The sequence below is a fragment of the Phasianus colchicus genome, chromosome 12 (genome assembly GCF_987193195.1).
Source record: "Phasianus colchicus chromosome 12, bPhaCol1.hap1.1, whole genome shotgun sequence".
Classification (NCBI taxonomy): domain Eukaryota; kingdom Metazoa; phylum Chordata; class Aves; order Galliformes; family Phasianidae; genus Phasianus; species Phasianus colchicus.
This window is the reverse complement of record NC_143447.1, coordinates 4,296,978-4,313,795: the sequence shown is the minus strand read 5'-3', so window position 1 is coordinate 4,313,795 and position 16,818 is coordinate 4,296,978. Positions and strand designations below refer to the sequence as shown.

At 35.9% G+C, this 16,818-nt stretch overlaps 1 protein-coding gene across 1 annotated transcript in view; it reads right to left on the bottom strand.

Annotated features, from left to right (window-relative positions):
• The window catches only part of HERC1 (HECT and RLD domain containing E3 ubiquitin protein ligase family member 1), a 94,971-nt gene that overhangs the window by 30,300 nt on the left and 47,853 nt on the right, over window positions 1–16,818 (bottom strand). The window contains exons 26-42 of the mRNA XM_031616385.2: window positions 15,138–15,409; window positions 14,313–14,528; window positions 14,097–14,217; window positions 12,996–13,233; window positions 11,838–12,031; window positions 10,465–10,620; window positions 10,042–10,148; window positions 9,697–9,807; window positions 9,440–9,616; window positions 8,372–8,611; window positions 8,106–8,189; window positions 7,046–7,566; window positions 4,143–4,918; window positions 2,846–3,044; window positions 1,751–1,911; window positions 783–899; window positions 336–567 (exon numbers count right to left, since the gene is read on the bottom strand). Of these exons, the coding sequence (XP_031472245.2) occupies window positions 336–567; window positions 783–899; window positions 1,751–1,911; window positions 2,846–3,044; window positions 4,143–4,918; window positions 7,046–7,566; window positions 8,106–8,189; window positions 8,372–8,611; window positions 9,440–9,616; window positions 9,697–9,807; window positions 10,042–10,148; window positions 10,465–10,620; window positions 11,838–12,031; window positions 12,996–13,233; window positions 14,097–14,217; window positions 14,313–14,528; window positions 15,138–15,409 (3,922 nt within the window). The remainder of the gene's footprint in view (window positions 1–335; window positions 568–782; window positions 900–1,750; window positions 1,912–2,845; window positions 3,045–4,142; window positions 4,919–7,045; window positions 7,567–8,105; window positions 8,190–8,371; window positions 8,612–9,439; window positions 9,617–9,696; window positions 9,808–10,041; window positions 10,149–10,464; window positions 10,621–11,837; window positions 12,032–12,995; window positions 13,234–14,096; window positions 14,218–14,312; window positions 14,529–15,137; window positions 15,410–16,818) is intronic.

The following is a 16,818-nucleotide window of genomic DNA, read 5'->3' as shown; positions in this document are numbered from 1 at the left end:
AAACTACCAAACAAAAAAACACTCTCCAATGAATTTCTGCTTTATTACTACTTATCTCACTGGCAAAAATGCAAGCTCCCTGTCTTCATTATTTTTGTTCACTCTCTCTTTTTTTGAAGGAAGGATGCTCAATTGCATTCTTCTCCAGTTGTGTGCATATATGGTAAAGGAAAGTAAACACATAGTGCAGACCTAATTTAATTGTATCTTTGCTTTTGCTAATGTAACAAAACGCAGAAATGGCATTACAGTGTTTCCCATCAGTAACAAAGAATGTACCAGACTCCCAATTCCAGCAAGAGCTTTTAAGGTATTAGAGGAAAACTACATTTTACCTTTCACTAAAACCTTCTTCCATTTCAGCTGCATCAGCTGAAGGGATATCACCTGGTGACTGCAAATAACAATGATCACCAGATTTTCCACCACTTCCAGAGACTATCGCCCCATGTCGTGCATCTGCAGTCACATCTGGCTGGGGTTCTTCATCATCTTCGTTTCCAGGGTGCTCTATCATCCACATAGCAAGCACTGTGATGTTCTGCGCATCTGCTTCTCCTCTGGCACCTGAAAGCATTAAAGTCACTCTTTAAAATTGTATTATACTGCATATATAATATATATAGCATATATATATTAATTATATTACATCGGAAATGATAAAAAATCCATTTATTCTCCCAAATACTTACTGAACAGCAAAACTAAAGTATGAAACACATTTTTTTCCAATGTAATACTAATTTATTTTTTCAGTTTAAATTGATATCGTTATTGATTACCTGTGGCTTCCATGGCTTTTGCAATCTGCCTGAGGGAGAATCCCATTTCTAACAATGGAACAGCAATGGCAGGAGGAGGAGGAGATGTTGAAAGTCGGCTGCTTGGATCAGACAAAGCTTAGAAGACAGAAAAAAACAAATCTTTCTTTAGTTTTTTCCACTTTAGCAAATCTCATTCTGATTTGGCAAAGATTTGTTAGCTTCAGATAAGTGAGCAATTGCCTTAACAACTTTCTTCGCTGTTACTTTTCAACAAAAGGTAAGATACAATGAACTCAGTGTTTATTCTATTTAGTCACGTTTATATTATGTCAGCCTCTGTTGAATCAAATTGGACACTCGTAACATTTAAGGAACAATTTCTTTTGAAGTATTTCTAAGGAGTTTGTTTCTGTTTCAAATTCTATCAAATTATCTATCTGATTTATATGTAGGTAGACAAGATGAAAGTTACCCTTGCCTGAAACATCAAGATTCCAAAATGTTTTGAGATCACATTAATACCCATTCCTCTTAAGACCCAGAGAGAGATCTTTACTAACATGCTGGCAAATATTTGAAAATCTCTTTGTAGATCATGAGTATTACTTCTGTCTAAAGTGACTCAAAAGTCTCTACAAATATAATAAAAACATACAAACATAATAAAATAGAAGGCATTACTTTTGGAACAGCCCTCATAAAACATATACATATGCTTTGGATCACATGACAGTTCTTTAGAAGTCTGGGTTTCTCACTTAACAATTTGCTCAATTCCCTTATTACCCCCATTCTGTATGCATATTGGAATGGAACAGATTTCTGTTTTAAGTAGCAAAATGCAAGCAGTAGTGCAATCCTACATATGAAAAGATGCCTCCCATTACCTTTGCAATTCCAGGGAGTCTCAAAAATGTCTTAAAAAACTATACAGAACATGTGTGAGTTTACAGCTCTCTGTATTTCTGTCTGTACTGACAGCATACCTGTACGATTCGTAGGCCTTGCAGACTGGGAATCAGGAGAAGTCAAACTTTGTCTCCTCCCAACTTCATCTGAAGGAGAAGTTGGTAAAGAAGATATTGGAGGAGTCTGAGCACGTCGTGCTGGCAGTACAGTTGTAGTAGGATAACTGGAAAACATTTGCCTTAAAAAAAAAAAAAAGTATATACTTATATGAAAAAGAGCAACACTTGAAAAAGGTTTGACGTAAGAAATACATCAGATTAGATCACAACTTGCCAAGTGCACCTTACAGTAACTGAATTTTGCAAGGGTAAGGAGTAATACTACATATATGTAGGGGAGTAGGAGAGAAACCCTGTAGGAACAACTCATTCCAATTTTTTTGCCTGGACAGTTAAATTCCCAGACGTGCACCTAAAAATTCCTCACAGACCAAGGGCAGCCCGAGGAGAAGTAAACTCACTTCCCCATTTCTGTATTACATACTGAACTCAGCCTGACTAATCATTCCTTGTAAGGTATTTTACTTTTGCTGTCCTGGTGATAAGACTTTGTTCTGGCTTTCATCAAACTGCATCTGCAAAGCCTCTCAGAACAGAGGTCAGACATGTCAATGAAAATAATAAACTTAGAACAGGACTATATTCAGCATAAAGAAGATTTTCCTCCACATCTCAAATATTATTTATCTCTGCAAATTAATTTAGCTTCATCTTATTTCCATTTCAGTATGCGAGGGTAGGATGAAACAAACAGGACTGTGGAGTTGCTTGCAAACTAAGATCAATTCTAGTCTGAACACAAACTATTTAACGACTAATCAAAATGCAGAAATGTCACTGACTTATATTTTAAATATTTTAAATAAAAATGAGAACTGAAAGAGAACAGAAGAAAGGTATTTCCTCCTGCTCAAAAGAACTTAGATGCTATACATACATACATATATAGCATATATAAAAAGCTTAGTAGCTTTCTAGTTTTAGAAATGCATGTCCTCAAAGTAACAAACTGAACTTTGTATTTTGTGGAGGCAGCTCTTAACAGCTGATAATGTTTTCAAAACCTCAGAGAGCTAAAGACATACATGATATGTAAGTAAGAAAACATTTTACCTAAGAAGACTGAGAGGCATAACACCAGGAGATTCGGAAGCAGGAACAGTTTCAGTATCAGTTACTGGAGTAGTAGCAGTAGTAGTATCCTCCAGAGAGCTGCTCATGAAAGAGGTTGTGCTGGAAGCAGAAGGGCTGGTTGTAACTGGTGTTTGGGCTTGCTGAGACTGATCACCTTCTTCTACTTGCTGGTCTACTTCTGCAGCAGAAAACAGACAGTACAGGAACATTAATGAAACTTAATACAGTAAAGCAGTACTTGTGGCTAAACTTAAAATAAATAAATAAATAAATCAATCTCCCCTAATGAGGTGTGCAGGAACTTTAACAACACAAATACCTCTGCCAACTACTTGTGGACTTAAGTTAACAAATTGGTCTCTTGCTGTCATACTGATAACAAGGTGAAGAGTAAGTAAAACTTTCTAATCTTCAGAGAAACCATTACTTGGTTAAAGGTTAGACCTTACAGTACTTACTGTTGTAACATTTAGGATTATTATGTTAGGCAAAAGGGCTGATCAATTACAAAGCTGTTTTTAACTTACCAGCTTAAGTAATAGATTTTGAAGGGTTTTTTAGTTGATTTCTAAGAAATACATAAGATAGTAAAGAAGCAAACAGCACAGGGATTATCTTTAATATCTTAGATAATTTTAAAAAATACTTTAGATAATTAGGTATTAAAAAATACTGTAGATATTTTCTTTTTAAACTGATTTAAATCATTTCCCCAAAGACTCAGCCTGTAATATACATCTTCTTTTAAGACAAACAGGAATGATATGTGTTCTCTCTCCAAGTTCTGCTAGTTCAGTGCCAAATATCTCAGGAAAATAAACAAACAAAACAAAACCCAAAACTGATTCACAAATTCTCATGAAGAGAAACAAAGTGAAAGAACTCTCAATATCATCTTGACTGTATGCAATAATTTTTTTACAATAGTGAACCTTGTCTGATAAATGAATTCTTCCAACAGATATATACACAACTGCTCATTTTTCATAAGCATAAAGAAAAATTAGGAAGACCTACATTTCTGATTTACTGATTTGTATTTACTTTTTATTAAAATAAGGAATTGGAGAAAGGCAGAAAAACCCCAATCAGTGCTATAGCTAAAAAAAAAAAAAAGCAATTAAAAAGTCTCTGTAAAATTTCTCCAAAGATTCCTCCAAAGTATAGCCACTACAAAATTGTAAGATTATTTCATTTGTATTGTTATTGTTCCTAACCATTTAAATACAAATACACAATAGTTTAGCACTATACTTGAATAATTTTGAAAATGTACCTTGTTTAAGCCTGCCACCAAACTGATCCTCCAGCAATCCATGAACCACTAACTTGTAGATCATGGCTTGTGCTCGCTCCAAATCTGCCAGTCCTAAGGCTCTTTTAATAGGTGAGCGCATGACCGCTCGCTTCACCATGTGTCGCATCAGGAACTGCAGGGCAGCACGCATCTCCACATCTTCGTGAACAACTGGAGAACTAGCACAATCTGAGTTGTGACCATTTTCTGCCAGGACTTTTGGTATTAACAGTAGTTCAGCATATTTACTACAGCTAAGAAGAACACTAAGTGACTTCATAGCACCGAGATAAAGATAAGACAGCTGTACGGCTCTGATTTCTGACTGAACTATATCATGATTTCTCGGAGAATGTTCGTGATTCTTTTTTCTCCCTTCAGCAGGCTGGTGTTGGGACTCCATCCCTAGTGTTGATGGTTCTAGGGAAAAGGAAGCGATTTCATTTTCTGATTTAGAGCTTGCAGTGCTGTGTCCTTTGTTATCATCGGCACTTAGTGCTGATCGTGTATCTGCTCCAGCATCACCCTCCATTTTCTGCTCCATTTCACCTTTATCTTCAGATTCATGTCTGTGTTTTTTCTCATGTCTCTTGGTGCTTTGCTTTCCCATATCTTCATGGATTCCAGTCAGGTAGGTAAGGTCCAGCAACACAGTAGCTGTCAGCCCACGAAATCTTGCAACATCAAAAGGCAGTGGCTCACAGGGCTCCAGATTATACAATGGAGTATCACTAGGCGACCAAAAAGTTGGGAAGCTTTAATAAAGATCAGAATGACACAGGAAAAAGCAAGTGAGGGAGAGACAGGAGGAAAGTACAGGAAATAATGTAGGCAAAGTAAGATGTAAAATACGTTTAATGAAATAAATGAACCAATTCTAAAACTTAAATGTAAACGGGGGAAAATGAGGTTATGATCAGGAAATGGGGAGGTATGATATCAGAGCAAAGGCAACAAAATGCACAGGTTTTCAACAACAACCATTAAAATCCAGAAGCATCACAGAAGCTATCAATTAGTGCTGACAGAGAATCCTTCTGTATTATTTCAAAATATAAAACAGACTTCTAAGGTAATTTAACCTATGTCAAATTTTATTCTCACATCCAAGCTGAATTTGTGAACAGGAATTTCACAAATTTTTTCTTAAGCATTAAGTAGAAGTTTTGATTGATTGCACAATGATTGCACGTTCCTGTTCAAATTACTGGAAGGAGCACAGAGCTGATAGCTTGTGATAATTCTGTCCCTGTTTATGTCAAGACAGGCCCCCCTAGAGAGAACAGTGACTTTCTAAACACAGGTCAGGAAACCCAGACAGATAATGGATGACTCCTTAGATAAGCCATATTCAGTGAAACCTTTGTTATATTTAGGAGTTATACTTGACTACTTTTCACCATAAACAGGGTAAAAATTCATTAGCCTGTATTTTCCCTACATCTTCTATTTTCCATTACATTTTCCTATGCATCCAGCAGACAGAGGATTTTTGAATCTTCCTTTAATTACCCCTCCAAAATGTATCCCCCTTTCATAAGGTAAAATTCTACTTTAAAACTGAAAACAAGTTTTATTCTGATTCTAATTATGGAAGTACATTCTGAACTTAATTCAATAAATTACCATTGTCTATGGTCAAGTGCTGCACCACTTCACTTAAGTAGGATTTGAAATTACTTTAAGAATACATTTACTTTAAGGTCATATGCCAAATGGGCATACTTAAAAGAACTTATATCTGGAATTAAATTCAATAATTAACTGCACTTCAGCATGTTTAATTAAAGCAACAACAGCTTTTGCATAGCAACAAAATAGGCAGAATGTTGCTAGAGAGGTGATCTGATCTCAGTTGTTTCAAAACATAATTTTAACTGACAGTAAAAAAAATTATTACTACTCAATTTCTCCACAAGATTAAAGTTTAACTGTAGCCTGAAGAATACTAGGATTTTAGTGAAGCATATCTTTCCACTCAAAAGCCACAAGCAATTCCTATGAGAACACCACTGAGCCTACAGAAAGCTTTAGCTTCATTTCACAGCTTCCTTCCAAGTGCCCTCCCTTTGAAAGTGAACCTGCAGGAAAGGTGGAAAGAGAATCATCTCCTTCCAGCTTTCTCTCCAAGATCTTAACATCCTCTGCACAACAGTTCCAGTGGGTCAACATCAAATACAGGGCATTCCTTTAGCTTTCTAAGGCAGGTCAAAAATGAATAAATGCTGCTTTAATTAATTTGAATAGCCCTATCTACCCACCATTAAAAAGAGAGAATCTTCCCACTTCACATCTTTGAGTCATCCCTAAGCCTCACAGAGCAACTTGTGCTCCCCTAAGGATGAAATACCAATGCAATGAAGAGATCTGTTCTTAACTCTGATAAGTCAAACCATGACTCTACTCAGAAGAGTCATGGTTGTCTGGTCATGGTCTGACCAGATTCACCATTTACAAGAAAGTGAGCAATTTCCCCAAGTAAAAACCTTCTTTATATCCATAATCCAGAGGCTACAAGAAATTAAGAGAGCAATACATACTTAAAAACAAGCAATGTTAATTACGACTTTGGGAAAACTGGCAGGCTGGTCCCATTCCAGCTCTGAAATCTTGAGCCCAGAACTAAGAATTTTAGTGATGCCAATCAATCCTAAGCTATTAAAATATATTTGACATACCAAGCATTTTATTACTAGATAATTTTGAAATTTAACCCATATTTGTTTGTTCTGAAAATGCAATTTTGGCTGCGTTATTGTAAAATTTAAGCTTAAAACAACTGGTCAACATGACTCCAATGTAAGATGTATGTTACTTCTGAAGGTTACTGAACACAAAACAGCACTAGATTCTGAAAAGTGTAGGAAATAAGTATACTGTACCTGATAGTAATCTCTGCTTCATCCCACTGGACCTTAGCAGATGTACTGCCTTCCTTCACTACTCCAAGTAAAGTAGCATGACGTCCAGTTTGCTTGTGTACACATCGACCTCCAACTCTAAGTCCAGCATCAACTCCACCAATTACTGCTAAAACAGGCCACACTTCCACACACAGCATCTTCAGCTGCAATTCTGAAAGGTCTGCCAGACCATGTCTATTATGCTTGCCCTTCTCCTCCTCTTTATTTTCTTTCTCCTCTCTCACCTCGTTCTCTTCTCGACTTTGAATTGAGCGACTTTTCTTCAGCTTTTGACCTGCTTCCTTAAGACACGTTTTGATTTTATTCAGTCTTTCCATCATTTTTTTATTGATGCAGTGCGTCCAACGGTCTGTGCGATGAAGGATACGAATGAGCTGAATGGTGGCTTCTGCCAGCACTGCAGCAACAGGACTACAGATGGGGTCACCAGGTAGCAAATCTCTCGGTGTACCACGCATCTGCATATCACAGATTTTCACCTGGTTGTTTAAAGAGAGCAGTTTAAAGTTATCTTCTTATCTACACAGGAGCTTGTTTTAAAACAAGAAACTTTTGATGGACAGAAAAAACAAATAGCATTATCTTTTCTTTTTGTGAGGTACTCTAGGAATTCCAATCTTAACACTGCATTTGTATAAATTCTAAGTACCAAAATTCCAACAGTTAGTGCTTTCCCATATAGGAGTCACATCTCAGAATGTCTGGAATTCCTAACACTATATATCTGTGGTTTCTATGGATTGTGATTTTACGCGTAGATCTAATGGTGAGTAAATCAATTCTAAGTAGGGAAATACATTTTATTTTTATGGTAGATTGCAATGTAGGAAAAGTCTAGATAGCATGCAAATGATGTAATGCTGTTCATGTCTCAAAATAAAATGAATTCAACACTGACATTCTCAGTACTTGTCAACTGCCAACAATCCTCATTCCCCAAAAAATCCCTTCTACATCCATTGACACAGACTAGGGAAAGGACAGACTTGGGATCAACGCAGATGAACATCTGTGTTACCTTTTCTCCTGGATTACTGCTATAGAACATAACACATGGATATAATTCTGCTGCATCCACATCTTCAAAAGCTAGTTTTGGCTCCTAGGTAAAACAAATAAACAAAAACAAACTTAGAACACCTTAACCAGTAAAAACGTGACAAAGTTATATTCTCATCTTAACCATTATACTTAGCTTTATAAAAAATAGCTCTATATAAAATATTTATGCCAGATACTAAAAAAACCAAACCAAACCAAATACAACCAGAAAGAAACAAATACCTCTCCATTTTTACCGAAGGAAATAGTTCTTGCTTCCATATCTAATACACATGTAATGAAATCTCCTTGAGTAAAGCTGGATAGAGTCAAAGTTTGCTCTCCATTGTGATAAAGGTTACCACTGTAGGCTCTATACAGCCACATATCTGAGGTAGTGCGATGGTTAAAATCGTGTACTGGCCAGCGAGAAACACCAACACATGTGCCTTCATTGCCTCGATTCTCCTTTACAATATAGAACTAAAAGGCAGATAAAAAAAGTCAGAATATACATTCTTACAGAACAAAGCAATGAGAATTTGCCTTATGCATATTCATTAGTACTTATAACCACATTACTCACAAGCATTTAATTAAAAAAAATAAATTAATCAGCTAAAATAATATTCTATTTCTAAAAGGATGTCTTAGTGTATAGGGGTAGTCCTTAATAAGTAATTTAAATTTGACCTGATATTAATGAAAAGAACTGTCTGACTCAGGAAACATAGAAGCTGGCATGTAAGCAAGAAACTTATTACTGAAATAAACAAGCTTTACTCTTCACGTTCACAGCAAATTATTTATGTAGATTCAAGTAAAAAAGAATTAGAAGCCTTATGTTTAAAGCCAATACTGACTACAACTGCAAATTTATCTGTATTTCTGAATAAACCATTCAGATGATGTAATTAAAGGCAAATCTCATCAGGCAGGCTTTTTGCAATAGAACAAAACATTTTCTCAAATATTTCTTCAAAGGAAAAAAATAAAAATCCACATAGTTCAGAAAGTCATTTATTTCAAGACTATCACATCTATTTTTAACTATGGATCTGAGGAACATGTACCAGCACTTCTACAACACTCAGCATGTAATCAATGCCTCCAACCTGTGTACTGAAACATCAGCTGAAAATTTACTCTGAACAGTAGTGCTCAAGACCAGCCACAAATTCTTCCCTCTGGATTGAAAATGTAATTTATGCAAAGAGCTGTCATAACCTAAAAATCATAGTTAGCTATTTATAAATTACAGTATATTTCTATAACAAGGTAAGAAGAGAAATACACTTTCATTCAACCTACCTTCCACTGGTAACACCCTGAAGTGACTCCAGTTGATGCTAATCCATATCCTTTGCCCCCACTTCCATGAGTCAGAATCTGCCCGTTCTCCACTATGCAGCACTGCGCTTTCTCAGGGTCAAAGGACACTTCCTGTATGGGAAGATTTTCATCTTCATCTTCAGACTCTCCTTGCTTCTATCAGAAACAGGACAAAATGTCTGTAATAAATATAACTTAGTTGCATTCAAACAGAAGAGGAAATAAACCATAATTACCTGCAGCTTCATTTCTTGTTCTTTCTCCTTTATTTGAATTGCATGCTTAGCTTGAGCTATAGGAGTCTCCCACATACAGTCAGACAGGAGCAAGAATAATCGTTCAACAACCTGGCATATCAGAAAATAATTCAGATCATCCTAAATCCAAGATGAGGTCAACAAATAGCATTTTATTTTGCTTCGTAAATATAAATGTAAAAAATATTTAGATTTCTTAGATAAGCCAGTATCTACAATGAGCCTCATCTGATTTGGATTCTGAGCAAATCTGTGAAGCATTTACAACTCTAATGAGACTTTCTGAAGAAACAAGTGAAAAAGCTTATAGCAAAATATAAAGACCTGAGCCATTTGATCATCTTCAACGCCAGATTCACAAGCAGGTAATACAGCTTCTAGTACATGAAGTGCAAGAAGTCTTGTCCTCAAATTTCCAACCAGAGGGACTCCTGAAGATGGAAGAGTGTGTTAATAATCTACAAGTGACTTCTCCATCAGTCACACACCTATGATATGACCTGCATGCCTCCAATGGCAACCCTGCACATGGCAGGGGGCTTGAAACTAGATGATGATCATGGTCCTTTTCAATCCAGGCCATTCTATGATTCTATAATATGATTAAATGCACAATTCTCCTAAGCATAACATGCGTACATCTACTGAGGTTGAAGAGCTAAAATCAGTGTGTAATATATGATCAAATAGGACTTGTTTTCAGAAACTGCAAGTATAACCATTAATGACATTTTGAAAAACTTTTACCTGAGCAACACTTCTGAGAAGCAATGTTAAGAAGTACTTCTGTCCACTTTGGAGATGCCATTTTTGACTGAATTGCTTTTGAAGAGACAACTCTACGCAAGAAAACAAGGAAGTCTCCCAAGTGCAGTTCTGCTGCGTGTTGCTTTCGGAGGGCAGCTATAAAGTTAAATTAAAAGTTTTCATTTACACCCATTCTTAAACAGCATCTGCAAATAACATATTGCTAAAATCAAAGTTGAAAAAAATATTAAAACAGACATTTGAGTTTTGTGATGTTATCAGTTTCTGAGAGTAAGGAATCCAGAAAGAACTGGACAGACTGGACAACTAATATTGCTAGGCTATGGTATATGGACTAACAAGCATTTGGAAAAAACTAAGATTTATAAACAGCTGTACAATAAATTGTTGTACATATGTTACCAAAAGTGTGGGGTTATAGAACACCTCAGTATTTGCAAGCTCTATATATTTAATATAGAGCCAAGCAACTTAAACATAAAAGTAACCGTCTAACATCTATCAGAAACTTGAGCTGCTAAAATATTAGCAGTGCTTGTTATTGGCAACAAACTGATCCAGAAGTAAAAATATAATGATCAGTTATTGCTTTTTTATTTGAGTATACCTGTAGTATAAAACATAGCTATTGCTAACAAAATGTGTTTTTCATTTTCTGAGATTTTGATGCAAAACACTACACTCCCTCATGCCTCAATTCATTTTAAAGCTGCTATCTTTACAAGGAAATGTCTTCAAAACAAAAGAAGGCCTTATAAGCTAACTCGTTAATGAACTAATTATGATGATTAATTATCTTAGGAATTCATCAGCCATCCAATTACTGAGAAGGAAAGACAGCTGTAACCACAACCAGCAGCAAAGATGCACCTAAAAATTTCTTTGAGTATATCACAATACTTCCACAGAAATGAAAAATGCTCATTAAGGGATTGTAAACCACGTAAGGACTTCTAGGTTTCAGGACATCTCTTCTGGCAGACTTTCGAATACAACACTCTGCACAGCACAGAGCAGATGCAACAACTGTGTAAATTACACTACGTTTATTTGCAGTTCAAAACTCAGAGAAGGGAATTTCTTTGACTGCACTTTGAAAAATAATACCAGCAATTAACTCATTTTCAGAGAAAAAGTGTTCCTGTTCTAATTACAAACTGAATGAAGTAGTTCTTATTCTCTACTTATTCCTACCTTTAAATTGATTGATAAATCTAATCTGAGCATAAAATTACTTGATTATATTTTAACCTAATCTACAGAGTTAAGATGGCCCAACAATAGTACAGAAGAGTGAGGGCTTCAGTACTTAGTGCTTTGAAACTGTAACAGAAATTATGCAAGATAATTACCTCTGAAGTCTCTCTTTTCATTCTCCCCATTTGAATCTGCCTTTTTTGAATCTGCTTCATGCTCCTCAACTTCCTCTTCTCCAAATGAAGCCATAAGCATCACCCCAGCTTGCGATAACAAGTTTTTTAGCTGACTGCATAATAAATCCAGCAATGACTGGACCACCTTTGGGCTCAATTTGTCAGCATAGGTTCTATAAACACACAATAAAGTAGAAACAAAGAATATTTGAGAACTGATATAACAAAGACAACTATAAACTCAGTGCAAGTGAATACAGGGGCTAACAGAGCACTAATTCTAATCCATGTCATTGCAGCAGGTTATTTTGATTCATCCTCTACAAGTCTGACAGATTACTCTTACATGAGCCTCACTTTTAAGACACTTTAAAATTGTCCGTTCTTTAGAGTCAAAGAATATTTTTCCAGTATTTCCAGGGGAAAAAAGCAATTTAGTTCATTAAGTGTAGTCTCCTGAAGCTCCCAAATATGAAGGCATTTTGTCTTTTTTCTTACGTAACAGAATTAGCAGAAAAGTGTATTGCCTTGTATGAACACTGAAGGCACATATATCCTACACTAAATAATACTCATACTCTAAACAGGCAATACTTTCTCCACTGTTTTTTTTTTTTTCTTCTTTACAGAGTTAAACTGAAAATATTTAATTTCTGGCAAATTTCTGGATGTTGTTCCCTTGTCTAGCAGAGACCAGTACTCCCCAGAAAACTGCCTTCTGTCCTGAGTAGAAGCATTATGTACAGCTCCGAAGAACTCCTACCACAGTATTATTGGTGCTGCTTTTACAACAAATTACTATTACATAAAGCCTCTTCGTATTAACAGACCTAGACATAAAATCAAACTTCAAAAAGGGGGAACACTGCAAGGCAATACTTAGAGACCATAAAATTCCAAGCATTTTGATTCAAATGTCTCATCCACAAGTCAGAACTATTTATCAGTCTTATGTGCATCTTTCATATGAATAATGTAAAGTAACTATACTTTTTTTCTTTTACTTACATACTTCTGAACAATAGTTAATGTTCTAAAGAAAACTCACGCAAAAAAAAAAAAGAAAATTACTCCTAGAGGGTGCTGAAAAGCCAGAAAATTACATTTTCTGAGAGTAAAGGAGCAATCAATACTTACCCTGTGGTGATAGCAAGGATCTGAAGTAGTCTTGTACTGGCTACTTTCAAAGCTGTGCTGAGCTGAGAAATACCAGTTTTGGGCAGCAACTGTAATGGTTGTCCTAACATGGTGTCTGTGCCACACAACTGTGATAGCACATTTAGCAAACCAGTAGAAATAGCCAAGGAGACATCAACGGGCTGATAGTGCACGCTTAGAGCAAAGACAGTTACCAACAGAAGACGCTGCTGTGCTTCTAAGATTAAAATATAGTTTTTCATTAGCAATCTGTTTACAGAAAGAATACTAAGACAAACAATAGTAGATTAGTTTTAAGAAAATGTAACAAATTAAATTACTGAGTAAAGAGCTGCTGTTAACGCATGCTTTGAGGTAGACTTTATTGTGTACCAGCACAGCCTCTTTCACTCAGTGCACTCTATGTCAAGGGTGTCCAAAGAAAAACATCCTACAGATCTAGTTTGTGATGTAAAGTTTCTGATACAAAATCTCAAAAGAAACCAGCCTCTTCTCTCTAAGGTAAGGATAAGCATGTGAAATACTCAATTTGCTGCTTGCACTTCAAGATGATTTTCAAGAAATTTCTTTCAGTTGCAATTAACTGTAAGTGACGCCAATGAAATAATTCAAGTATGTATGCCCAATAGGCTTTACCAACAAAGCAAACTATGCAACTCTTTTCTGTACTGAAGATCTGATTCAGTACAAGTACAAAGGCACAAAGAGTTCCAGAATTCCAGCTATCCTTATGCACAGAAGCACACAGGAATATCTTGGTAAAGTACAGGAGAGGGGGATTTCAAAAACATGCAGTACGCATGTCGCCATCCCTGACAGTGTTCAAGAGGCGTCTGGATGAGGAGCTGCGAGATCTGGTTTAGTGCTTGTGGTAGCAGTGGTAATGAGAAGACAGTTGGACTAGATGATCTTATAGGTTGTTTCCAACCCTATGATTCTATGATTCCCTCTCTTCAGAGAAGCTGTTAGCCTGATACTATCTGTGAATTCTGGCCACATATTGAAGCATGCTTTGTTACACTTGGAATATGTTGTACCACATATCAGAAGACACATTTTACAAATCTTGCTTTCACTTACCTATGTGATGCTTATTAGCTTGCAGAGCTCTTTCCAAGGTAGCAGACAATTGCTGGTAAATTTTGTGCACAGCCACCTGAATTTCAATCTGAATACTTCTCTTAGCTGCTCTGATACCATCCTGGCTCAAACAAAAAATGCTGTAAGTACTGATAACACTTTTATCACCCAGTTACTGAAACAACAAAAAAAACCCAAACCAGTTAAAATACATACCTGGTAGTGATGCAGTCTTACGCTCTCTCCTTTGGCACCTGCATGTCCTACAGTGCCCAAACCAAAGCATCCAGCAAGAAACTGTAGTCTAACAGAAGTAAGCAACGAAGATGACTGAAATCCTGGCCCCTGATGACTTCCCATTAATGCCACACTGCCTTTTTCCTCCATCCCTGACAGAAGCACTAAGATTTGATGAAGAGCTTCCAGACGAAGCTAGAAGTAAACACAATCAAAAGACAAAATTAAATAGTAGGCATCCTTAGAAATCAGATCATTTTCAGCCATGAGCAAGAGTGAATGATGTAGCTGTTTTCTAATAGACACTTTCTGATACTATCCATGTTTCTGACAAATCACAAAAAAGAAAGTACATTTTTACATTTTCAAGAAAAATTCTCCTTGTCAGCATCCCTTTTAATTTCTGAGTAATCAAGCAATTGGCCTAATCTAGTCAGCACAAATGAGCTACATAGAAAGCTTCATATAAAGGAAGCAGTTTACATGCAATTACATAGTCAGTTTAATTTCAAAGCCTACGCTGTAAGTTCTAACCATATCAATGCTTGCATGCAGCACATATAGGATAATCTCCCTGCTCCTCTGAAATTCAAGTCTGAGATTTAAAGAAAAATATGCAAAGAAATGTTTAAGTGGATTCTTTACTTCCCATTTTAGAGCTTAATATAAAGTTCCCAGATCCAGTTAAGACATTTTAAAAGAAAAACAGGAAAAAAACTTGAGACAGAATTTGGAAAATGTTTTTAAAAATCCACAAAATTCAAATATATGATGAATAAGAAAAGATTTTAAACTGAAACTTACCTCAGCCCTCAACTGCTGCTGCTCCATTGCAATTATTGACGCCTGCGGACTGGTGGACATGCTTTCCTCTGGTTCCTTAAATCCTGGAGAGTTTCCTACATCTCCACTTACAAAGCTGACGACATTTTCAATCAAAGTATGAACTCCAAGAGATCTTGAGAGATCAAAATCGGACTCAACAAATGAGTAGGAGGAAGTGTACAACCAATCTCTGCTGTGCTTCAGTCGAGCCCATGAGTCAGCTAAAGGTTCCACTTGACTGTGTATTGCTCCTAAACATATACATAATAAAACCTCATAAATTCCAATTTACTAGCCAACACATTTTGACAGTAGCTAAAGACTGAACTGCTGCTATTCATACAGGTGGAAAATGGATATCCATGATTACTTATACCATGCATTAAGCAGCTTAGAGCAAAACACTTAATTTAAATTTACAGCAACCGCCCAAGAGGAAAGGCTGTATTTCTTTTAATTATGTCAAGCAGTATTGCAACAAATTGCCAAGTGAGAGAACAAAAAGACAGAAGCCACTTGAACTGCTCAAGTTAAAGCTCGAACACTGGAAAAAAAAACGCTTTGCAGCTAAATGAGAAAATAGTAAAGAAAAGATCTGCTACAAAAGAAATAGTGCACTCCATTTTTAAGGTCTAATTGTAAAATAAAAACATATTTATTCTTTGTTTTAATCAAGTCATATGTTCTGTAGTTTTGAAAAAGCACAATGTTATTTACTGAATGAAATATCTGCAGAATTCCTGAGTGCAGAAGGGCAAGTAAACCAAGGAAAATTCATGGAGAACATTTAATTTTTTTTCTGATTTTTTGATAAACATGTACATCAAATGACTATCTACAGCATGTGTTAAAACTCCATCTTATTCACCTGACAATTTCACAAATTTATGTTTTAAGATTTTGTATTACACCAGCATGTCATTACACTATTGAAAACTTTACCTTCACTAATTAATATACTCCTATAAATGACCGTTGGTTACCTGCAGCACTGGAACTTATTTATCATCATATGTATGATCTCACCTCCAAAAGCATTTTGCTAGACTGCATCTCTGCCACAAATGAGTGCAATGCCAATGAAGTCATTCTTTAATTGGCAATTAACTGTATATATCAGTTAAAAAATAATATATGTATTTCTTACTTATATCAACACATATATTGGTGTTTTATTTCTTCTGTAAACACTGTTAGCTGAGTTGGAGCTGGGTACTACAAGAGATCAGACTCTGATCAAAAAAACTTTCCATCTGCATAGATAAGTAATGTCTTGAGACCTATATGTAAACCAAAGTACATCTAAACTGACTCTGAACATCCAGTTTGAATTACCTTATATTATCTACACATGGTTTTGCAGCATTAATGACTCCTATGCACAGTGTATTTCAAATATTGTTTGGAGAAAGACAATCCTTTCACAGTACTCACACAAACCTACATTAGACACTTCAGTTTTTAAAAATCTGTCTGCAGGGTACAAGGTTTGAACATTCTTAAACATCTCCATTTTCAGGAAAAAGTCACAAAAATTCATGAAACTCATCTGTTGAAAACCCTCTTTCCTCAATTAGGATGAGTTCCAATGTTAACAGCTGCATACTCGTATCAGGACCTCCTACTAAACAATTTATCCTTGCAGTAGCTCTGAGAGCAA